This window comes from Larus michahellis, chromosome 5 (genome assembly GCF_964199755.1).
Source record: "Larus michahellis chromosome 5, bLarMic1.1, whole genome shotgun sequence".
In the NCBI taxonomy this organism is placed as follows: Eukaryota; Metazoa; Chordata; class Aves; order Charadriiformes; family Laridae; genus Larus; species Larus michahellis.
The window spans coordinates 12695258-12721208 of NC_133900.1; the positions used below are offsets into that span (position 1 = coordinate 12695258).

The following is a 25951-nucleotide window of genomic DNA, read 5'->3' on the forward strand; positions in this document are numbered from 1 at the left end:
AGTCCACCACTAAACCATGTCCCCAAGTGCCACGTCTACAGATCTTTTAAATACTTCCAGGGATGGTGACTCAACCACTTCCTTGGGCAGCCTGTTCCAATGCTTGATAACCCTTTCCATGAAGAAATTTTTCCTAATGTCCACTCTAAACCTCCCCTGGCTCAACTCGAGGCTGTTTCCTATTGATTGCTAACTGGGAGAAGAGAATGACCCCCAGCTCTCTACAGCCTCCTTTCAGGTAGTTGTAGAGAGCAATAAGGTCTCCCCTCAGCCTCCTTTTCTCCAGGCTGAACAACCCCAGCTCCCTCAGCCACCCCTGATAAGACTTGTTCTCCAGACCCCTCACCAGCTTCGTTGCCTTTCTCTGGACCCGCTCCAGCACCTCAATGTCTTTTTTTGTAGTGAGGGGCCCAAAACTGGACACAGTATTCGAGATGGGGCCTGACCAGTGCCGAGTACAGGGGGACGATCACTTCCCTAGTCCTGCTGGCCACACTGTTCCTGATACAGGCCAGGATGCTGTTGGCCTTCTTGGCCACCTGGGCACACTGCTGGCCCATATTCAGCTGGCAGTCGACCAGCACCCCCAGGTCCTTTTCCCCCAGGCAGCTCTCCAGCCACTCTTCCCCAAGCCTGTAGCGCTGCACGGGGTTGTTGTGACCCAAGTGCAGGACCCGGCACTTGGCCTTGTTGCACCTCATACCGTTGTCCTCGGCCCATCGATCCAGCCTGTCCAGATCCCTCTGTAGAGCCATCCTACCCTCAAGGAGATCAACACTCCCACCCAACTTGGGTGTCATCTGCAAGCTGACTGAGGGTGCACTCGATCCCCTTGCCCAGATCACTGATAAAGATATTAACCAGAACTGGCCCCAATACCGAGCCCTGGGGAACATCACTGGTGACCGGCCACCAACTGGATTTCACTCCGTTCACCACAACTCTTTGAGCCCAGCCATCCAGCCAGCTTTTTACCTACCCAGCAAAGAGTGCACCCGTCCAAGCCACGGGCAGCCAGTTTCTCCAGGAGGATGCTGTGGGAAAACGTATCAAAGGCTTTGCTAAAGTCCAGGTAAACAACATCCACAGCCTTTCCCTCATCCACTAAGCAGATCAGGTTAGTCAAGCAGGACCTGCCTTTCATAAACCCATGCTGACTGGACCCGCTCACGTGGTTGTCCTGTACGTGCTGTGTGATGGCACTCAAGATGATCTGCTCCGTAACTTTCTGTCCCACCAAGGTCAGCCTGACAGGCCTGTAGTTCCCGAGATCCTCCTTCCAGCCCTTCTTGTAGATGTTAATACTACTATGGTACATTAGTAGCTGGTTTTTACAACTACCGTTAGAAGTTGGCATGATTTTGGGATTCTCGTTGTAATTCTAAAAATATTCAAATTGAATTTCTGTTTACAAACCTTACGGAGAACATTTTCTGCTGTGGTGCTTTTAATGTGTAGGATCAGGCTGGGGATTTTTAAAGACCAGTGGAGTTTCTTTAGTTATTCCACACATCTGAGCAGCAGCAACAAAAGCCTGACTCATGTTTTTCATACGGAGCTAGTGTCCTGGAACAAAAAAATTGTTTTCATTTCTTTTAGTAGCAAAAGGAAATTAAAAACTGGGTCTTCTGTGGGAAATTAATTTTATTGCAACTTTAGTTAGGACATAATTGCTGTTAGATATATCGAATAAGAATTGCCTAGATGTGGTGACTATCTAGATCATAGCTTTTCCGTTTTATGTACTGTTTCATATTCACAGACATTTAAGTGTCCTTGTGTTATGGCACCTCTGGTTTGCTTTCTCTTTCTGTTATACTTGGAAGCAATTCAAAGGGAATAAAAGATGACTACGTTGCTCTTGAGAAACTGGCTGCATCCTAGTTAAATCAGCCCAGAGCCCGGCCATCCTGCGGGCGCCGCTCTAAACCAGTGAGACCTTTCCTGGGTAGGGTTAGGGTATTTGCGTAAAGCTTGAGGTGACTCACTCGCTTGGATTTCCCATGTGATATAACTTACATGAAACCCCAAATAGTTTACTTTTATGCAGAACCAACCTAAGATCTTCAGTAAACTAATACAGTTAATGATGCATGGCCGTGCTTATGCATCATAATTCAAAGCTGCTCTTTAAAAGCTCTGGATCAAAAACTGTAGGAAATGGGTTCTGATTTTGTTTAGATGTACTGAACTTCAACTATATTTAACCTAAAGCCCTGCAATTCAAATACAGCCGGTCTCATGAGGAAAAAATGGATTAAAACATACAAAACAAAGTTTGAAAGAATAAATTCTAACTTGTATCTGTAAATAGTTCGATACTTATTACAAAGAAGCATATTATTATAAAGCATATGTAAAATATTTTACAACTTTTTATAAATTACACTATGTGTAAATGTAGTGTAATTTATAAATTTATTTTTAATTTCATAAATTATTATACCTACTTGTAAATGAATTGAGGTAACATCAGAAAGCATAGTCTTGAAACCAAAGAGATTTGTATGTTTAGTAAAATCTGAAGTTACGTACAACTTCATATTTGGGACTGCATCATATGGTCAACTAATGGAAGATGTTTAGATATGCCCTTTGGAAATTATGCTGTATTGCATGGGAATAATAGACAAAGAGAGGTTTTCAAAATGTGGTACTTGCTGTTTGCTAAATGGACGAAGTTTGAGCTTTTTTTTTTTTTCATTTACTATTTTTTTTTTTTCTTCCTGCTGTTGCTTTGTTCAGTGTGTATTGTGGGCTCTGAGCCGCACAATGCTGTAGCACAACTGAGCCTCGCTGTCTGTTGAGAATTTGGTGTATTCAGCAATAGCTATATCCAGTAAGAGACAGATGACTTTGCAGATTGCTCTCACGTTTTGCAGTTTGTCTTGTTTATCCTGTGTGCTAGGGATCCTTTTTCAAACAAGCCCCGGTAGCTGCAAAACCAAAAATCTGACCGTTCTAAACAACAGAGCTAGCGTCTTTTTAAGCAAAAAGTGTTCAAACTTTGAGCGTTCAGCATTTAAACGCTCTAAACGTCAGCATTTCATATTAATTGGCAAATCCTATTTTGGGGAGAAGGGGGTAGCTGCTGGTACTTCTTGGTGAAGCTGTGCTTCTCTGAAACCTGCATCTTACACGATTCTCACTCTCAGCTTTCCCTTTCCAAATACGACAAAGGCACTTAAAATTCGAATGCTGTTTGAAACAAAATCAAGAATGGAAGCAACAGCTGAGAAAAAACTTCTTGGTGGATGGTTGCACGGCACCTTGCTTCTTCAGTCCCTGCCCTTGTATTTTTTTTTTTTACAATGCTAATTTAGTTTACAAACAAAACAAAAATCCCCCTAGAAAGGATTCCCCTGACAGTAAAGCCCAGCTAGACACCTATTTGTATGCGTTAAACATTGAAACTGATTGCACAAGGAGTGTTTGATTGAATGGCCTTTTTTCAATCTTAAAACCCCCGGTTTTACTTAACTAGCGTTTTGGATAGGTTACCAGGTTTGTGCATTTCTGTTGCTTTCCAATTGCTACTTGAATGTAGATTGAAAGAAGTAAATGTGAAATATCATTTCCCATTTTAAAACTGTTAAAAACAAAGATAATTGATAAATACCTGTGTTTATATAAAAGTGAGTAAATATTTTGGTAAATTTACTCTATCAACCTGTAATAATTAGACCAGTGACTACGGGGGCGGGGGGGGGGGAGATACGAAAAGCAGCCTTAAATGAGACTTTTAAAAATAAAAATTTCCTACTTGCTGCATAAATTTATGGTTTTAGCCTGAGATGATCAAAATAATTTCTGTGAATAGGAATTTGAATTCCTTTTTGGTGAATGTACAGGCAGTGGTATAACAAAAATACTTTCTGGTATCTTGCGTATAGAATTAATCCATATATTTCCTATCTAACATTTTTTTATTTCAAGTAGATTAGGAAAATTAGTCTTCTCACGAAGGCCAAAGCTGCGATCCGTGTTGGAAATCGTATACAGGATCTTGCTTCTGATCTCCTGAATCTACACCAGGGTGCTGGAGTGTCTCCTGCATCACCTGGGCCCTTCAAGAGGTAACGCAAGGTGTCTGGCACCCGCTGGAGGATGCCCGATCGCTTGTATCGTGTAATTTGGCAAGCTCTTTCAGACATGCTCAGTGCGATCTCTAAGCATAGAGGCAAGAAAAAGGGCATTGGATGCTACTTGTGGACGTTACTGTTGGTGCCGTAGTCTTCTCACCACATACCTAAATTGTAGAACCTCTGTTTTTCAGAGCGGTTAATGAGGTCTTAGAAGACCTGCGTTCCTTGAATTAAAAGACTGAACTTCCCCAGCTCAAAGAAAAAGCTTCACGGTTTTTGTTCCTAAGTCCAGGGCACTGGATGCATTCTACTACTGCTTTGGTTTGTTTTATTTCAAAAAAAAAAATAATAAAAATGCAGGAGGAAAGAAAGGGAAAATTTAGAGTAACAAGTAGGTTAAAAATACTTTCTGGTATCTTGCATATAGAATTCATTCATATATTTAAAAAATAAAATATTATTATTTCTTTAATTTGGGAAAAATTACCCTGCAATCTGTTGGTTTTAGTCATTACTTCCTCCTAGCTTTTTTTCCTCAAGTATTCTGTTTAGATGGGGGATAACTGTGTCTGCATCTAAAAGCAAGAGATCTTTCCTTACCAAAGTAGTCTAAAGTAACATTTACTGACCTATGTTAATATTCTTAATGACTATCTCTATATATAAGGCAATACTTGAGAGTAACATTGTCTACCTTAACGTATTTTGACAATCATTGCAATGAATTTTATGAGTTCAAGAATGGGGGTAATTGTCTGTAAGGGTAAATTCTGATGGGAATCTCGGTGAGCTTAGTGTTATGCTGATCTACAACAATGGAGGATTCGGTTCTGGGATTTAAAAATCTAGAACTGCAGGAACTGGCAATATATCATTGGGATATATGAAGAAATACTGATGTTCAAGGGACCTAAAAAGACTGGGGATTTTGAAAAAGACTTTTTTTAAATAATTCATTTTTTTAAATGTAGGCATGATAGTAGTTGTGTTGTCATTGTTGGGTGTTTGAAAAAACTGGCATTTAATCAAAATGGTACATGAATTTCAGCTACTTTTATGAAACAACGACAAAAAAGTGACAGTCCTCTCTGACAAATGTATAACTTGAGTTTACTACCCTTTATTTTATTTTTTTTTGCCAAGATGCTGTACATCTTTCAGACGTATCATGAGCTTAAGTTATCAGTTTTTGATCTTTGATTGCCTCTTCAAAAGGTAAAACACTCACGTTCAGTCATGTATTACCGATGTCTTCCATGGGAGTCAATGAAAACTTTTAAACTTTAAAAGGTTATGGGAGCCATAGAATGGTCTGGGTTGGAAGGGACCTGAGAGATCATTTACTTCCAACCCCCTGTTCCATGGGCAGGGACACCTCCCACTAGACCAGGTTTCTCAAAGCCCCATCCAGCCTGGCCTTGAACCTCCAGGGATGGGGCAGCCACAGCTTCTCTGGGCAACCTGTTCCAGTGCCTCACCACCCTCGCAGTGAAAAATTTCTTCCTGATATCCCTCAGATTAATTTTATGAAATCTTTTTGGGTAGGTACCTAACTGTTCATTCTCTCCAGAATAAGACAACATTTTCACTGACAAAATAACCGAGTTCTCAACAAAATAAATGACTTTTTTTTTTTAATGAAGAAAGTTTATTGCAGGTCTTCCTTTTACAATTCTAGTAGAAAGTATAGCTAAGAAAGAAAATGAACTATGACCAATTTGTAAGAACGAGCAAAGGAAAAGAATAAGCTGAATACATACTATCTTGAACTAAGCATTATGGTAAAGATAAAACCTCATCTATCCTGTGACTGCAGATTAAGGATAGCTGTTCCCCAATCCTTGTTTCCAGTGCCTGCACCAGGTGAACAGCGGGATAGCACTGACAAACCTCTGATAGCTATTGATGGCAGCTATTTGTAGTAGCTCCTCCATCAGCTCACCCTACAACTAGGAACTGCTCCATTCCTCCTTGCTTCGGTAACGTGCAGCAGGCTTTCTGTTCACAGGTCCAAAGCAATTTTATTTTATCTAATAGGTAGTCTGACCCTGGAGAAAGGTGTAGATGGAACACTTGTGGTTAGGATAGAAAATGGCTGTAACAAAAAGGCTTCCTTGACTTCAGTCTCCATTACAAATAAAACGTCCAGTGCTCGTGTTTACATCCCAAGTCACTTTATTTAAATTCGTATTATCTAAACACTACCCTGTAGCCTGCAAGTCAGATAACAAACTTGATGCAAAAACAACCGTCCTGCCCTCTAGCTCCACTGTTCATCTCATGATATTTTACAGTTAGTCTGCTAAAGAATTTTTTGTGAAAATTTGCCTCTTCAAGTTTAGTAGAAACTTGGCCAAAAATAGAGGTATCGGAACATAAGGTGAATGTAAGTTTTCTTCCCTTGCCTTTCTCTCCCGCTTTTCCGAGAATCCTTATCAGAAGAACAGAACCTGCTTATAGAGGTGAAGCCAGGTAACTGTTCATTGTCTCACTGCTCATATAAAAATATGGTTAGCTACACCACAAGTTAGTCTATTTAGAGCCCAAGGCTGTGTGAAATGCAGTTAATTAACACAGATAACTTAAAAATCATCTAACATTGCCAGAATCTTTCCCCTACTGCTATTCTCAAGACAAGGGTAAAGAGCACTCAAAACGCACGGTCACTCACCCACTATTTGATCAGTCTCCCATGACAGAGCCTGCCTTGGGCTCGCCACGAGAGGGTGCACGCAAACTGAAAACAAACTGTCACGTGAAATGAAGAGAAATGTGACGAGAGTGCAGGGAGCTTCCGTTGGATTTGGTTTCGTCAGTCCTACGCACCAGGCTGATCCCCAGCAAACTCAGGAGATACTGAGGCAGGGAGCGTGGGGGATCTGAGCGGCTCAGAAGCAGCAGGGAAGAGGGTCTCGGACCCAGCCACGCGAGGATCATCAGCTGCAGCAGTAATTGCAGAAATTTTCTCCGTTCCAGCTCTGCCAGAGTCCTGACAGCGCTTGCTGCAGAAAATCTGACTCTCTTTATCTAGAGCTGTGTTCTGAAAACAAACAAAAAAACCCAAGGCGAAATATGAAAGAGCAGTTAAATCAAAGACCGGTCTTAAGGGTTAAAAAAATCTACAAGACATCAAGTGCATGCATTAGAGCCAGAAAAAAGGAGAAATACCACTGGAAATCTTACATACAGTTAATTGTAGCATTTTGTGGTGCCGGCTTTGGAAAATGTAAGGAAAAGTTATCTTCCGGACATGTGTTTGCCAGGATGGTGCGAGTTTAAATTTTTTTTTGTCTTGCAAGTCTGATGTGGAAAAAAATTTACCTGAGTGGTTATGATATGGCAGGAACTTGTCATACTAGCTCTTAGCAAAATTGGTGTACCTGTGTTTTTGCACACACAAGGAATCACATGATGCTTAGTAAAAGCTTAATAATACATTTTCTGTAAGAAACCACATGGTACAAAAGCGTATCTGTGTGTGAAGATAGATGAAAACCTACTGCTTTTTTTCTGTCTTAAAGAAAAGGGTCGACTTTTCTGCTTATTGTTGAGAATAGGCAAATGACCTCTTATGAAGCTGACACGGGGCAAAAATGCATCATTTCTGAATACTGCACTTAAAAATTAGTTTACTGGAGAAGAGAGTAGCAGGTTAGAATGAAAACCGCATTAGGTGGATTATCTGGAGTACACGATGTGTCTGCCGAAGCCGACAACTTTCATCCTCTCTGAAGGATAGTGCAAGTTATATTAAACCGCAGCATAACGTTTAATTGCCAGTGGAATGTCTAAAGTGACCTAGAGGGAAATACAGTAGTTCCTGTGTCAAAAATATATGTCAGGATTGCTTTCTAAGACTTGGAGGGAGAGTGCAATTGGTCTTGTTTCACGGTTTGAAGGCTGACACTGATCATTATAAATCCATATGCTTCTTGGCTTAACTGCTTACTTTGTGGAAGATCTTCAAGTACCAGTGGTAATACAGATCTAAGTTAATACAGTTAAGTTTGAAGTTAAGATTAATTAAGTTCTTTGTAGTTTACACTAGTTATGTAGAATAGTGCAAGGTGCGCTTACTCTGGTCACGTACAGCTTGGGCTTTCTACAGTAATCCACAAATGGGTGACACTTCGAACTGAAGAGCAGAGCACAAATACATGTTTCACCGTTGTGGCACCCCCTGCGTATGTACGTGTAAGCATTCTACAGCACTGGTAGGGGGCATTTCCAATTTTGAGCTGGGATGTCTTAATTGTAAAGTAAGGGCAAGTGCTCTGCCTTTTCTTTAGCAATTTCTTGTTTTGATTGATTGCTGGGGTGGGCTCACTTTACTCATCTGAAAATTTCTATGTAGTCTCAGTGAGGTTTGTCTAATACACCATTCACTAAAATACATAGTTTTAGACACTAACATAATTTTCTGATAGAAGTTAAATTTAGCATGTATATTTTTTTCAGATGTGGTTTATTGCATCAAAGTCATCAAGAACAGCAGAAATAAGGTGGTACTTCTACTTTTTTTCTAAACTGATGATACAGCTTGGTAGTAAAAACTTACTTGCTTACGGGGTACCTGAATTCAAATTTCTCTTTTACCTGACTTGGCAAAAAGAGCTGGACTACTACCTCTGATCTCTCGAGGACTTCTAGAATTTGCAGGTATGTGGATGGCGGGCTGTTCTGGAATCGGTCTCACTCAGACTCTCCTGCTGAAACTATTCTATTTTGTATAATGCTGTGGGTGTGCGCTGCAGCGGTGGGGTAGCAAGCAGCCTCGTGATGCCCCTCAGCTCCCCCAGGCCTTCCTGCCAGGCTCTTTCAGACCAAAGTATAACAGTTCCCAAAAGAAAAGGTTAAGTATGTTGAATTTAAGGCCTTTTGGTTTCTAGGGGTTTTTTTGGTTTTTTTTTTTAATCGAGTTGCAACGTTAGCCTACATGCATACAGGTACAAGGAAAAACCTTCAATAGTACACAATCGAATGGTCTGCTAACAATTGACTTTGCAAATGGGGCATGCAAGGAAATGACTAGCCGAACTGTATCTAGGCTTTTGAGATCAGCTATGATCTGCAGTAGATTTATAACTATCAAAAATAGCTGCTATCTAGCAGGACTGCGTGTTCTCTTTTGCTTGCTGGAAAGAGAGTTCTCAATAAACAGGTTTCTGCTGTTTCAGTGGCAGGATAAATTATTTAAAAGGGAAAGAAAATGCTTTCAGGTAATTTTGACAGTGGTTTTCTGCTGTGCTGTCCTCACAGCAGCCTCTGATAGTTGTCACACCTTGCACATAGCAATACATACCTATGGAATGCAATTTAATTTAAGAAAAAAAAAAGTTTGAAGAGGAGGCATAATTTTACTGTTGCTAAGTAAGAATGCTTCGTATTAATTTAGGACTGATTACATTCCTGACTAGCTCTGTGACACCCTACAGGCTGAAATGACAACTAGCATTTTTATTTTAAATGGAGACAATGCTTATTTCAGTGGTTTTGGATTTTTTGGCTCTGTCTTCATAGGATTCCCATCTTTTTCTAATTGCTGTTGGGTATTGTAAGATACACACATGCACAAAATTACTCCCAAGGGACTAGGCCAAGATATGTCTGAGGAAGTAAAAAATATCTAGCTATATCAGTGTTTGCTTAGAATATTTAAAATATGCATCACCTCATACAGAAAACTTCTTTGTAAGTGTTTAAAAGATTTTTCCTTTACTGTTTTTGTGTGGCTGTTAAAGCTTTTTCCACTTCAGACTGGCTGAGTTATTTCTCCTTTCTTCTTGTTAAAAATGGAGAACATGAATTTCTTGTGCAGCAGAACAAAGCATCGCAGTTAGTACGTACCATTGCCTTGGACCTACTCAGAGGAAAGCAATGCAGGCATTGGGAAAGGAGGAAAAAGGAAGGAAGCAAGGGACAGAAACTAGACTTACTTTAAGCAGAACTAACACAATTGCAACAAATTTAGATTTACACAACATTTTGAAATTGACAAAAAAAAACCCAGTAATGAATTAACAGCAACATGCTTTTAGGGGCGGAAAGAGTCTCCTGTGCAAGAGCACTGAAGTAGGTATGTGCAGTTTTACTTATCTGCCACATGATGGTATTATCTGCATTGGCCAGATGACAAGATTTGAATGAAGTGATGCTAAAAGGGATTCCGTTACATATGCAGGCGGACTGATATAGCAATGCACTGCAATACATGAGAATTACAATACTGTGCTTGTCTGAATCCATGTTTTTAAGCAATGAGTGCTAGTACAAGTGAAGAACTTCTTAACACAAAGATAACGAAATTTCAATGCTCTAGATAAACCAGGGCAAGAATAACAAATCGAGGGCTTAACCCTCATTAGATTACAGTGTTTTGAACAAGAAGTTACTTTCCCTTCAGCAATAACTGGGAGCTGCATTCAGAAATAAATACTTATGCGTTACATCCTTCCATACCTGTTAGAAGGAAATAAGGCAGGAGAAGGGAAAACTAAGTGTTTTAATGAGGTCTACTTTCCTGGCTGAAGGAAGGTCAGTAGCTAACAGAATCAGAAAAAAACCCACACCAATAAGAAGCCAGAAGCTACGCTGTGTCAGAGATCTGAGACAGGCTTAAGTGGCATGCAAGTTGGAGAGGGGCTGAGAGTTAGAATTAAAATTGCTCTTATTACATATAGTACATTTTATACCAGTTTTCAGCTTCAGGCTTATCCATAGTCTCAACAGTATAAAGAATGAAGCTCTGAAGTCCCTCTCAAACTGTCAAGTCAAACTGTCAAACGAAATGTAGACAACAGCATGAACCTGAAATCTATTTTCCGACTTATCTCATTTTTATTTTATGTTACCGCTTTTCCTACATTTAAATCTTTGGCCTATTTAATTCACATAAATATATTTGCAAAATCACGTATGTATGCAAAAGCACTATTTAAATTTACCTGCTTTAAGACGATTAAAACAATTCTTTATTAACATAAGTGGGCTGGACTTTGAGAGCAATTAATACTAACAGGGAGGTGTGGGGGTGGAAATCACTGTGTTACTACTATAGATGGTTTTATTTTTCTTTCCATAACCAAAGATCCTCTTTGTGTGCAGTGTCCATCGTTGCATTAGAGAAGAACGGGCCACAATAAGAACAGAATGGACGTTCAATCTCTCTAGCAGTTGCATGTGACTGGCCAATTACAAGTGCAGTTCTAAGCACTGATAACAGTAAACTCCATTTCTTCTACCATGATTCACGCATCTGCCTTCTGGAATTACTGTGTATGTAAGTTCAACTATAGGTCATCAGGGTTCCGTTGTATGCTTTGAAGTGTAGTGTTGAACAACAGCATGCTCAAGATCAAGCAATACTTGGTCAGGCAGAGGGGAAGAGCCTACTTAACTAACTAGGTGGTCAGTATGATAAAAAATTACAGTTTTTATAATGAAAGCTATTAAATCATCAATAAGTTTCATTTCAACATACAGCTACTTAGCGTTTACATGTTTCTGTTTGAAAGCTTGTTTTTATAGCTTAGCTGGCACGCTGTGATAGACTCGGTTGCTCTCAAGCGATGATGAGGCAATCCACACTCTATGTAGCTAGACTATTCTAGCTTGGCTTTTGCTATTCTTGCACCACACATACTCATAGAGCACTGTTAGGAAACTATGCAAAGTATAACATCAATGTATAAAAATGTTAATTTCTCTTACCATGATGACAGAAACCCCAGCAGATGTGTTATTTTGCTTGGGTAGGGTGTTATTAAAGTGCTGCTTCAGTTTACCTGTTACTTCAGCTTGCATATTATTCTCCTGGGAAGCATCATCCTGTATAAGAGTAAACACAATATTCAAGTTAGGAAAAAACCAAAAGTATGCTTGAATGGAGATGAGTAAAAGAGAAGTTTTCTATTATCCTCAGGTACTTCCTGCTTTTTAACGTGAAGTAAGTGTTCAGACAGGCAGCCCAAAAGTGAGTGCACTCTGCTACATGAGATACAGTTCAAATGGGTTAAGATAAATTACAGAGGAAAGGAACGTAGCAAGCACTGTTTTATGTATGAAGCTGTTTCTTAAAATGCCATATGATGCTATATACTTTGCTTTGTCCCATAATTATAAGCTGTGAGTTTGATTCAAGCATGTTAGAAGTAATATACTTGAAATAACGTTAAAAATAAAAAGCACGTTTGTCATTTGGCTTTCTTTTAAATCAGCATTTTAAATGGTCCATCATGTCCTAAGTGTGAAAAAATTATACAGTACCATAAATACGTTTGCAAGGAGCTGTTATGCCTAGACAAACTCATTACAGTTGTCATCTCTTGTTTGAGGGAACTCCATAGATCATATTCAGTTCCTCTTTTAAAATGTGTGTGGAAATAGACACTGACTACGTACGTGTAAACCTAGTATTTATTAATAATGAACTGATTTTCGATCCATAAGCAACGCACTTTGGTGCTCCCCATTGCTGCTGCCCAAAAAGATGAAGGACCCGGCAGCCAGCAGCTTAGTGCCTATGTTAAATTAGGTATTTTATTTGCTAATTTTATGTCTCTTATGAAGCTTGAAGTGCTTCAAGAAACAGGAGCTCATACTTTAAGTAGCACTGCAGCAAGTAAGATGCCAACGTGCACAAACAGTGCTGCCAATACACATTTTTGAGATGACTGTTTTCTAGGCTGAATGTGAAATAACAAAAAAGACACTCAAGTCGGACATCTGCCTGTCGCGTTATGTTTAAGCGGGATTATAGCAACCCCCGGCACCTGCTGATTGCAGCCAGCAAGTCTTACCCTCAACTCCATTCTTCCAGAGCCCAGGCGCTAACAGTGCTGTCAGAGCTGAAGCCAACTTCAGGCTCTTGCTGTTCTCTTTTATATGGAAAAGGGACCAGTGGTTCAATGAACAGAAACGGGCATAGTAGAAGTGTATTGCTGCTTCTGAAAGCTACACTTTAATGGCTAGATTTACAGATTTAATATCGAATTAGAGACAAGTAAAATGCAGTTTACTCACTGACACCCAGGGATGGCTTAGGATCTGTGCAGCTGTATATCGGGCTTCAGCATTCACATGTAACATCAGGCTAATTAACTCCTTTATTTAAATAAAAGAGAAAAAGAGAAAAAGAGTTTGAGGAGAGTGGGGAAAGATATTACAATGGAAAACATTGTTGCATCAAGTTCTTCTCAGTGCAATTTTCTTGCTACCTGAGTAGAAAAAACCCCAGCTTACACTGATACCAGAACCAGTGATACCAGTGCGACTTCAGTGGAATAAAAAATTTGCCCTTTAGGGCAAATATCAACTTCCTTATTGTATTCATGTTTCACTGAGTCTTTTGAAACCGATGGAAAGGAAATGTTAAAAAAAAAAAAATCAGCTATGATGTTCCAGTTTGTTCTCTATATATTCATGCAGGTGACCAGAATGAAAATAAACCTGGGACAGATGAGACCCTCTCTGGGCAGTGTACACGCACAGAGCAACACAGTACAGAAAGAGCAAAATCGGTGGCAAGAAACTGCTGAAACCATTTGAAAACTATGTTGTCTTCTGTGTTGCTCCAGAAGAATAACAGGCATTTAACTCATTTCATGAGCTAAGGTTCATCTGCTATAGGAAAAAGCAGATAGACACAAAGAGATGAATGCTTAATTCTACTAATTATGTGGTGAATCCCAAAATATTTGGTATTGTGGCTTTTGATCATATTTGAGAGACACTACAGCAGATGTCTTCAGCTTTATCAAATATTTCGTAGGCCTTCCGTTAATGGTACCTACAGATATGATAAGCCTTAAGAGGTCATTGATACAAAGCAGTCTGTAAAAAAAAAAAAAAAATAATCCCAAACAACTTTCTTCAGTTGTTTATTCATTCAAGTTTCTTCTTATGCAACTAACAACTAGTTTACTGGCGTAATTCCTGGTTCTACAAACCTATTAAGACAAACGCCTTCCCCTCCCAAATGAACAACTTCATGTACTGGGAGCTAAATCCCCCCCTCAAAAAACCTTTTATAGCCTCCAAATTGTCAGTCTTCATATTCTTATCAAGAGTATTTCAAGGAGATGATTGTTCATCTGTTCAGTTTTGGGAAACGGCTTCTTCAAGCAGATAATACCATACCTCACTGCGAGGTTTCCCAACCAGGCAAGTTATTTAGTCTGTGTAAGCCTGAAGTGAAAGGTCACCTTAGTACCAAGATTGAGGGCCTTGTTTGTGCAGAATGCATGTATGGAAGAGTGCGAGTTGACTGGATCTTACGAAATGTTGGCAAATAGATAAACAGCCATTGGGAAATGCATTAAAAAAACGCAACTTCTCATTGGCTGGATAATAAATGATCGCCACTTACTAATTAGAGTCCTTGGATATCATTCAGAGCACGTTACTGAATTAGCTTGAGAAGTGGGGCTTAAAAAGCTGGAACCTTTATCCTAAAGACACAATCATTTTAAATGCAAATGGCAATGATAACGCAAGAACTCTTAGCAATGGCAAATCAAGCTGGCTGCACCTCTTGAAAAGTTCTAATAACTGGCCCAAGTAAAATAGGAACAAATGATGTCAATTGCATTCAGGCCACATAGCAGTAATTTTTCTTTTTTAAAACGGGAAGGGAGGGAGGGAGTAGGAGGGAAAAACTCAGAGACACACTTATTTTACAGCTGAAGCACCGAATCTGCTATAACAGTCCATCATTAAGTAAACTGAATAGCATGTGATGCTCACTGAATGCAGCTGGCTTTCTGCTACACTTACTCAGACAATGACACGACGGCCTGCAAACCCTGAGCTTTCCTCAAGCACTGTTAAGCTAGCTAATGAAAAAGGCACAGCAGCTGGACGAGCGGGTAAGAGTCTGTCCTGCATCTTCTCTTCTGCCTTTCCAACAGAGCACAGTCTTCAGTGGCTTGTCAGAAAACTATTTCAGGTTAGAAAACGTATGGGTACCTTTGCTGAGTCAGTGATGTTATCCCAGTAGGGAGATGGAAATTCCAGCTTCCCAACAAGTATCTGATCAAAGAGGTCTTCCTGAAGGTTGTTTTCACTGCGGAACAGCAGTAATGAAACAGATCATGAGAAAGAAGTCAATTTGTCATGTGAATTTTTAACTTGATTTGGGGATGGAACAGAAATGATGTTATATGAAGTACTATAAATGCAGAATTTGCAAGCTTATATAGTGGCAGCACTTCCGAGGTGTTTGCCATAGTTACACTGTCAGGAGTGATGAGACCAGAAAAACAAATATATTGAGGTGAAAAAAGTATATATTGAGGTGAAAGGAGTTCTGCTGGAATAGAGACTGCATAGCTAACGGGAACAGGAAAGGTGATTTAAAAAAAAGAAGTAAGTCACTTGCCAGCCTAGTTGTAAAGGACCTGCTACAGAGAGCATATGATAGGGGGAAGAAGTGTAGTGAAATGAGCCTCTTCTGCTAAACTATCACACAGGAGAATTTTCAAAATCCAAAGAAGAGATATGGAAAACACGATACATTTAGTTTACTGACTATTGGCAGACTACTGATATTGAAAGGATAAGTAGTTTTGTATCAAAGTCATGGCATCATGAATCTTCAGGGATCAACGGCAGCAGGCTTTTTGTTTTTTAACCTCTGTTGGCCCTAGCCACTGTGAACATCCACCCAACCTACTTCTGCAATGAACGCTTCACCTCTTGGGGCGGTTTTGCAATAAATATTTATTAAGCTTGGTTAAGGCTTGATTCTAATAGCATGGGTATGGACATTCTCCATGCCCAACCCCCAAACTCTGTTTAAAGCAATTGCCATTTGTTCCTATAATGTATCTATCTTTCAAAACATATTTTCAGTTTTAAACATGAACTAACCACATGCAAAAAAAACCCACCTAAACTAAAAGATAATTTTTCCATTGACAATTGTTTATATTGTATTCTTTGCAAAATATTCAGCCTCGTGATTTTTTTTTTGTTAAAACCTAAGCACTTTCCTGTAAAAATGGATAAAAAGACTGCACAAACTTATATTCTCCACTTAAAAGTTAAAAGGAGAATTCCCTGTTGAATGTTCCAACTCCTTCTCATTCCCTGGCCAAAAATTCGCTGAGGCACAAAGCATATCCGCTTGATGTTTAGAACTCACACGTATTGTGACATCAAGTAGCAAGAATCGTGTTTGCGAACTCCGTGGCTCATATGACACTTATCAAAAAGATTAACAAGGTTAAAAATGCAACAGAAGCAAATTCTTCCCCTCACCTCAGCTTACCGGTAACCTTCACCATTACCACCACAAACCAGTAACCTGCGGCATCCAGACAGAAACACTAGAGGGCAAAGCATACACGTTCATTGCACCGGGATACACACGGCAGACAAAAGGAAAAGAAACGATGCCCTCACACCACCATTCTCCCTGTACACGGCAGTAAACCAGTTGCTCCCTTAGAAAAATAAGTAAATAAAATTGATTCCCAAAACCTGACAAGAGGGACAAGTGAAAAATCATTTTAAAAAGAGAACAAAAAGGTAAAGAAAGTGCGTCAATCTAATTAATTTTTTTTTTCCCAGGAGGCCTTCTTCAGGGAAATAAATAAGACTTGCTTAGAAAAGAACTTGGTTCTTTACTATTTTTTCCCTTTGACATACAGGGACACTCACCTGCGAAAAGGCGGAAATCCACATAACAGTATGTATGTGATCACACCTGCAGCCCAAATATCCACCTTTAAGCCATAGCTGAGAAAAGAAGATTGTGTTACTTGTGCTGGATAAAAACCACCAACGTCGTTCCAATCAAACAGTTGATTACATTTACATTAATATACATTGAGAATCTGTTCTAAGTTACTTGCTGATGATGTGGAAATGCATTTTGAACCTAAGCATCGGTTTACTTAGCGTCATTCACAGTCTGGAGGAAACTGTGATAACATCATTTTTTTCTCTTTTTCTTTTTTTTCTTTCCTTTTTTTTTTTTTCTTTTTTCTTCTCTTCAGAAGCCTCAAGGCTCTCCAGGGTCTTCTGAACATACTCAGATTCAATTCAGTACCAAGGTTTCCCAATCCAGAATCACTAATGATAAAAGACAAGGATGTGCTTTCTCAGTCCCCATATTGGAGTAACTATCTCTAAGGTTATCATGTGTTGCTAAGCAACAAGAAAGATACCGATTCTCCAGTCTCTTGAGTAACACAGGGAAAAAGAACTGCACCTTTCTTTTAAAGCACAGAAATTAAAACACTGGAGGTCAAAAAGAGGTCTTCTTTCCTATTCTTTTCTATCCAGTAGATTCAGTTTGTCAAAATCTAAAACGTGCAGATGAAGTGCCCTTTGACGTTTGAGCTCACTGCAGCTGTAAAATATTTCTCAATATGACAAATGCACTGAACAATTCTCGAAACAATACAGCAAAGCTCCCTCCATTAGGAAGACCAAGTTCAGAATGGTCACAGCTACGGCAAGAATCAGCTAGGATGCAATGGGGGTCTAATCTGTCTAAAAGGAAAGACGGCTTGTGAAATTTCACCCATTTTACAAAATTATTTTGTATTTATGCAACCACCTGTTAAATACAGAAAAATGGGGTTGTTTAATTAAACCAACAGTTATCAAATAGCACGCGTCACCCAAACAAGGTCACTTGAATCAACACGATCTAATTAGCCCTACTGTGAGAACAGGTTTAGACCAGTGACCTCTGGAGTCTCTTCCAATATAAATTATTCCATTTCTAACATGAACACTGTTTTGCTTGTCTATTTTTCCCCAAGCAGCTGCCATGGCTGGTACAATGAGCTCTGAACAGTGAGGTGAGGCAAGGGAACACAAACCAATAAATTCCACTGCACCAGCACTGGTCATAGGGAGGTGGTAAGGAGGCAAAGTTGAATTGGGGGAGCAAGGTGAGCAAGGAAACCGGCCTCTTTGAGGAACTGAACGATGCCTGTTTTCTCATAGGTTACAAAAAGACAGAGGACCATCCTATTAAAGCATTCCAGTTCTTACAACAGTTGAGAGCTACCCGCCAAAGACCTATGTCTTAGTCAGTCATCCTTACCCTGTCTCTGCAATGATTTCTGGAGCCACATACGTGGGTGTACCACAGACGGTATATAAAGGTCCTTCAACTACAGTTGCCAGTCCAAAGTCTCCTAGCTTCAAAGACTTGGTTCCATCTGGATATTCACATACCTAGAATCAGCAAAATAAAAACAGAATGAGGAGGGGAACACCTGCATTTTTTAAATCCTTTAATTTGTTTGGAAAATGATAATCATCACATCAAGAAGACAGGAAAAAGAGGTAACTTCCACAGCCCTGTAGGGAAAGAAGAGAAAAATGGTATGACCATTGATTGCCACAGTGCAGCTGGAGCTAGTAATGTTCAATCGAGCTGTCTGCCAGCTAAATAGGTCAGACCATGATACAGCCCTCAAGCAACTAGAGGTGGGAAAAGAAAACTCAATCCTAGAATGCTGAGAAGTTTTATATGTATTAAGAAAAATATAATACTCTGCTTCCGTCTGATTGCCACTTAGAGTTTAAAATGGGATCAGCAGCTACAATGAGATTTGTTTAACATCTCTCACTAACTTAGCATACATCTAGTCAGTTAGCATGCTGGATATTTCACAGGCAAATGTCTTCCCTGAGCAAGTTCAGCACAGGGGTGAGAAAGGTGACTGAGAAGTGTTTAGGTTTCTGTGCAGACCCAAGCGCATCTTACCAAAAGCCCCATGAAGAATCTAGCACATCTTGTTCTGAGTCATTTTGTTGATGAAAGCAGCTCAATTTTACTAGAAAGAAAAGTGTTATATGACAGCTATATCAACAATAAATCAAACCAGCAAAGGAAATGCCCCTAATAAATTAATTTTGGTTTTGTTCTTGAAGTAAAATATTTATGTTTAAACGATTTCAATGGGATCTAGTTTCTAGCACGTAGGGCTCCAGAATCTCCAGAATAGCTGAATTTATTTAGTTTCCTCAAACAACGGAATACTGCTAAGGCCGCAGTACCTTCCTCCATTCCCCTGTGTAATTCACATAACTAATGGAAACACATTCTTCTTGATATAACACCTTCCTATCTGCTGTTACTCTTAGAGCTTGTATTTTTAAATCCATGACTAGTAAAGAGAATGTAATTCAGACAGCTGCATGACCCTGTGCAAAAGAACTAACTTGCAATTATAGGTAGCAATTGATGAGAATTATTTGCGTTTACATTCAATACCAGTATGTCATCTTAACATTCTGCCACTGTCAATCACAGTGAATAAGATTTGCGTCTGTTGAGTAATCTCTTTGGGCTTTCTAGGCAGAAAGGACGTTTGTGCCTATTTATAACCTATTCAATCACTAACTAGAGCTTAAAATTTCTTTGGACTGGCTGCGTTTGAAGATGCACTGATAATAAGTGAGACTTCCACCTTCATTTTCTTTCTCATAAGTGCCATGTTGCTGTGACTACATTTTCCAGGAGAAGCACCCCCTCCCTTCCTTTTGCTAAACAATCTGATTTATTTGAGGGTTTATTTAAATTGCTAAACACTGCCAGTGGAATTAGTTGGGAAAGAATTGACTATTAATTGGGAAGTATTTTCAATTTACAGCCCTATCCTTGTAATAGTTCACAATCCGGTCTGGGATAAGCCATGACTCCTACTCTAGATGCAACCTCATTAAACAGGATGGACAAACACCAGAGAAGGCTTTAAGAAATGCCTGCCAAGTGTCGATGAAAGCTACTAGCATTCCTGATGGCTCAAAGCAGGGGAGATTATGGCCCTGTTTGTTCAGTCCACAATACGTAATACCTAATACCAAATATGTAATACGTAAGTATAACCTCTGTGTATAAGCAAGGTAGCACACGCCAACCCATCCTGTGAACTGTCGTCTAAGCACTTCCCAAAGCAGCCTGATTCATGGTAATTCTTGCCAACACAGTTATTTTATGTCTCTGCTGAAAACAAAAGTAGTCAGTCCCCCCAGGACAAAATAAATGTATGTACAGAGTTAATTCATGGCTGGAACACTGGTAAATCACCAGAAAGATGTTCCTGCTATGACAGTGAAAGAAAAAAAAATACAGAATTGCTTGAGATAACCATATGATCGTTGAAAGAAATGGCACTCAGCCCACCTTTTCTCCCACTTGCAAACTATAATACATAATTCATTGACATAGCTTTAAAATTCATCGTTTGTAAGACAATACTCCTGCTTATCCAAGCAGCAGCCAATCAAAATGTAAATAAAGAGAGGTCTAAGGACAGGTTTGAGCAGAGCTCATTTGGGTTATGGTGATTGCTATCTCATGGCAGAAGATTTATTTCATACATACTTATCCTAAATTAATATTCCTGCTGTTCTCTGCTCAGCTCCTTGACATTTATATACAAGCATTTGCATTAATGAGAACAAAGTAAGAGAAAATATTAGAAAATAAATGGGACGTACCAGGAGATTTTCTGGCTTGATGTCTCTGTGCACAATGTTGAGACCATGAAGGTATTTGAGTGCACTGGCTAGATTGTAGACCATTGCACTCCCATCTCGCTCTGTGTATTTTGTAGAAGAAGTGATAGCATCAAATAGATCTCCTCCCTAAGTAACGGAAAGATAAAATAGATCACTATATGAAAGATAATTAAGATGATGATACTGCATAAAAAAGCCACGTAAAATCTTCCTTTACAAAAGGCATGCTCAAACGCCTGTTGAGCAGTAAAAAAAAAATATTTTGTGGAAAGATCATCTTGTCACCAAGATACTAGACTGAGACTTGGGTCACCTACATTAAATTCTCAACTGTACTCCAGGCTTCTGGTGTCTGAATTTGGGCAAATCACAGCTGTTCTCTGTCTTGATTTCATTCTACTCATCTTCCTACCTTTGATCACTCATTTATATTACCTACAGGCATACAGTTTCCCTTTTCTTCACCTTGTCAATAAAATACCTTTACGTAGCAAAAACCAGTCCTGATTTTGAGTAAAGCCTAAGGGAATATAAATTAGACCAATAATAAAAAGCCTAACCTAACAAATATTCAGCAACTGTAATGACCCGAAATTGGAATTTCTGTAGATATTGCAGAAACATCAAATAAATGTAGCTGAAGAGGACAAACAGCATAAGCATGATCTTTTCCAACCTACATCATTCTATGATAGACCAAAGTGCAGAACCTACAGGTGATTTCTGAATGTGCCAGTTGTGCGGTCTCTGATTATTGATGCCCTATTCCTCTTGGAATACATAACAACACGTCAGCGAGTTACTGATGCAGCACTTCCAGTCATTGCAACAAATTTACGTGGGTGTCCCTATGATGGTTACCCTGGATACATCCGCAGGAGTGATCTGTCTGAGCTGTGCGTGGCATTCCAGGCATTTCAATACACGTGAAAGAGAAGCAGCAATTCAGGAAATACAGGCCACGATGGTGGTGTATTAAAATATTAAAAAAAAATACTGTCTTAAAACCAAAAAAGCCTCTACTATGTAAAAAATAACTTCTAGAAAGAACAGAAATGGGACTGTAGGTTACAGAAATTATGAAATGAACAACTACAGACTTTCTTTAGAGTTTTCCTAGGCTGGCAGCCATTCTAGAGGGGACACTTGAATCTAACATTTCGGACAGCAATAAAAAGTGATGATAATGATATATATCACTTGTATTTGACATGCCAGTCAAGCTGATGTGCAGTGTTGCTGTGTATGTACAGAACACAGACAAGAGAGTGCATGACTAAAACTTGATGCAGCTGGTGTATTTGGTTCACAAGGTGACAGCAAAATGAAGATTTTTGTTTTCTCTGTACATGAATAAAAGCAGCATCGATTTTCTGGTGAACTGGAAATAAGGTGAGTGAATGTTTGATTTATATCAAACATTTTAAATAAGCAAAACAGGTGAGATATTTTGAGTTTTAATTTTGCTGGACCATAATCAAGTATGCTTAAACTATCCATTGGATTTATTGTCTACTAAGATAAATTCATTAAAGAGAGTTTGTTTCTTTAAAGCAAATTATTAAACAAAGATATTAGTGAAATAAATGCAGGTGTTCACTATTACCCCTGCATATTGAAAACATGATGTAAAAAACACTATCCACTTCTCTCTAGACTGAGCACATTGCAAAATTACCTCAAAACGGTGTAAATAGTCTAATTACGACTGAAGAGACATAAATTCCATTAGTGTAACTAGCAAGAGTATATGCATGATTAAAAATGCAGATTGCCACTGAGATCTTATCTGATTATGTCTCCCAAAATCTTAATGTTCCTAGATTTCACACCAACACAGATAATTAAAAAAAAAAAAAAAGGCTCCTTAGTCTTACCTTGACCAGCTCCATCACCAGAAAGAGTTCCGTTGGGGTGTCCATTTCCTCTATAAGCATAATGATATTTGGATGCTTCACTTGACGCAGAATAGACACTTCATTTTCAATCAGGTGTTCCTGTTCAGAAAAGAGGAGGGAAGTTTATCTGAACAGACATGAAATTGCCGATTCACTTCTCCTTTGATCGGCTGACCACTGATCACTTCGCACCCTTTCTGCTATTTAATTTATACAGTAGAGGGTTATTGACGGATTCTGGATTTTAACTTGTATTTTAGCCTAACTGTACTTCATCACTGATGCAATTTAATTTAAAATACCATATTTCACACACATAACCAATGGGATATCTCTGAAAAAAGACCCCAGAACATGACAGCAATTCAGGAAGCGCAGATTATATTCTTATGTGGGTATTATGAGGTGAAATTAAATTCAGAACGCCCCTGCCCCCAAGCTGGACCACTGTAACCTGCCACCCCTCAGCAATAGTTAACAGGTTCTTGATCCTCTCCAGCCTTCACTTCTCATTTAGCGTAGGTTACTCAAGGACAGATTACCTAGGATTTATTTTCAAGGACTTTATTTTTTTTAAAGTTGTGGATTATATACAGGAAAAATATTATAACTGCTTTGGTTATGGATTTCCGTTCATTTTATATGTATGTTCAGATTTACAATCTGCAAAATATGTAAAAGCTCAGTTAAGTCATTATGTCTCCAACAGCTCAATAGCGCACAGATTGAGTTTAATTTACCCGTCCTTATGCTTCTGAGGAAGTAATGTGTTTCAAGAACAAATTAGTTTCAGAATGTTTCGTCTTCTAGAACATCTTAGCACTTGGTTAACACTGGAGAGCGAAGAAAATTACACGCCCCTTTCATGTGAAGAATGATTTGCATTTTCCTTTATAAATACTGGAATACAGACGCTGTATTTAGGTTCACTGCAAAATAAGTAACAATGCTTGCACGAAACACTAGTTTCCTTACACTTTGACAGATAACAAATCATGTCGCTGGACTTGGAACTTATTCATGTTTAATGTACTGATTAGTAGCATGCACTTCATGCATTTGTGAGCAGAGCAGTAGAAGTACTCTAGTGATTTGTGATCCGCTGTGCATAGGCAGTGACTGAAGACCTTACACGACTTCACCTTCTATTTCCAGGGTTATTTACAGATGCACTGTGCTTTTGCCAAAGCTTTATGTGGCTATGTAACTCAGAAACCACATGCCAAGTGTGCATCTCACGTCGTGAGAGTGTGGTGCGGCATATACGGGTTAAACAGTCACACCTTTGAAATTCAGTTTGAAAGAGCATCAATTGTCATTCTGAACAAACATATGTCTGCTCCAAGCAAAGTGCTCTGGAGGAAAAAACACAAACAAACATGAAGCAATTTTGTTAAACACAATGCTGAATCTCATCAACAGACAGAAGTGAACAGCCACAGCATACTAAGCCTTATGGATGGAAGCCTGTAAATTCAAAACTAGCATTAAGAGTCCAAGCAAAAACTTATAGCTTTTTCTACCTAAAGAACAGATAACATACTAAATTTATTACAGCCATTAATTACGACTAAGGCACAATAGCTTTACCTGTGCTTGCTTTGTTTCACTTGACTAAATTGTTTATTGCTTTAAATAAAGCTCAGTCACGAGTAATGTTTATTTAAAATTAACAATAATAACATTTTTTTTAAAAAGGCTCCAAAATGTTTTTGAGCTAGTTATAACACCTGTCCTCAAAACGCTAACATGGAGTTATTTTCAACCACACCACTGTTTTTGCTGTATTTTATCATGCAAAAAAATAATAATTCTCAAACTTGTTACAACATTCTCCTGAATAGTGCAATATAGGTTTCAGTCTACATTAATATGATTTATTTACAGAGAAATTATTGTATAATTAACATTTAAGCTGCTTGTGGAAAATACATTAGTCAATTCGATTCAAGTTGTAGGACGTCCAAGATAAACTGCTAGAGGGCAGTGAGCAACATACAAGTCATGCATGTTTGGGCCAGATGGGTGTTTTTAAGGTAGGGCTTACGTCGGCATGTGAAATGAAGTGAGGAAGGAGTAAGCTCTAGCAAAATTTAATTCTTTTCTTGGTTGGAATTCTTCCTGGGCAGTTCTGCCGCTGCCCTGAAGGGTATAAACATCTTCCCAACACCAGTCCTTGGCTTGTACACACACATACATCCCTATGTAGCTATACAGACACAGGGCCTTTCAAAACAGGGAAGTATGCATCCAGGGGGTTGATTTTTATAATTTATTTTGTTTTAAAGCAGTGAGAACGATTAGCAGAAAACACGTCTAAATGCTGCTGTATAAAATGATCTATCTCTAGACCATTCCAGTTTATGATACCGAAGTGGCTGAGTCAGACAAGTAATGAAAAACATCTCAAGTTGCAAGCTGTACACATCACCCAAAAGTTTTCTTTTGCAGTGAAACATATTGGGTCACCCTTCCTGCAGCCAAAGAAATGGCAACATTTTAATCTCAAAAAGGCAATTCTAGCACTTTTTCTTGTGGTTATAAATTTTTAAGATTCCTTTCTAAGTTTTCCCTTAAATAAACCTAGAGAATATGAGATGAAGTGATGGGGAGATGGGAACTCTTATCCCCTAGCACCTAATACGCAATTTAAAATCTGCATAGATGAAACATTTTATTTGAGGGCCTCTACTTAAAGCAAGTCATCACAGCAGGTAATGCATTAGTGTACAGTAATACGCAGCTCCTTATCATACAAAGTATGTCATACGGACTTGGTACAGCTTCCTACGAGGCCACATTCAGCATTTAGAGCTCCGAATTACACTTCAGAGCAGTTATTCTATGTAACTGAAAAAAACAATTCCTTTGAATTAAAACCCGGACTTGGTTGCAAAGTTCTCTCTCAAATCATTTCGGTACAACCATTTACATTAAAAATGTGTTTGCATCAAAAAGTCCATCTTTTGAGTCGTCCTTGAGAGAATGGTATGTTTCTACTCTCAAAGAGACTTTAATCCGGAATTTGGTTGCTAATTAATACTGTGCCCTCAGTGTTCTTTTAGCTAACACTAAACTACGGTCCACTTGATTCAGAAGTTCCTCAAGAGCACTTTGTTTTTAAGGTATCGCAAAGCAGTGAAAATAAAAGTATTTTATTTCTTGTTATCTATTCCAACACTTAGTCTACATTCTTGGGGTTTTTTTTCTTTGGGGTTTTTGGGCTGGGTTTTTTTTTTCTTCCTGTTTTAAAATCTCTGTACTTCGGAGGAAGGTGAAGAAGAGGTCTGATACTCTCAGATATTTTCTCCAATTATGTAACATGCTGTTCGGCTGGAGAAACGATTCTGGACTTTCATTTTTGGGGCTTGAATTAGAGAGAAAGTTCAATGAACTCTTTTGTTAAGAGATCTTTGTTATACAGGATGGCGAAACTACATAAGCAGAAAGAAATGGTTCTGAAAATTTCTTTCCAAATCC

The 25951-nt window shown here is 38.9% G+C and overlaps 1 protein-coding gene across 6 annotated transcripts in view; it reads right to left on the reverse strand.

Annotated features, from left to right (window-relative positions):
- Positions 1 to 6237: 6237 nt before the first annotated feature.
- Positions 6238 to 25951, reverse strand: part of DCLK2 (doublecortin like kinase 2) — an 84603-nt gene continuing 64889 nt past the window's right edge. For 2 of the 6 annotated variants that reach the window (XR_012587212.1, XR_012587214.1), the window contains 9 exons: positions 22451 to 22570; positions 20553 to 20699; positions 18145 to 18278; positions 16746 to 16823; positions 15051 to 15147; positions 13107 to 13187; positions 11796 to 11912; positions 10778 to 10860; positions 6238 to 7125 (listed from right to left, as the gene is read on the reverse strand). Coding sequence is in view for 2 of the 6 variants with exons in the window: in XM_074588822.1 (XP_074444923.1) it covers positions 6904 to 7125; positions 11796 to 11912; positions 13107 to 13187; positions 15051 to 15147; positions 16746 to 16823; positions 18145 to 18278; positions 20553 to 20699; positions 22451 to 22570 (996 nt within the window). In the remaining 4 variants the exon portion in view is untranslated. Of the gene's footprint in view, positions 7126 to 9932; positions 10288 to 10768; positions 10861 to 11795; positions 11913 to 13106; positions 13188 to 15050; positions 15148 to 16745; positions 16824 to 18144; positions 18279 to 20552; positions 20700 to 22450; positions 22571 to 25951 lie in introns of all 6 variants that reach the window. The other 4 variants (XM_074588822.1, XM_074588821.1, XR_012587211.1 and 1 more) reach the window with 3 other exon arrangements.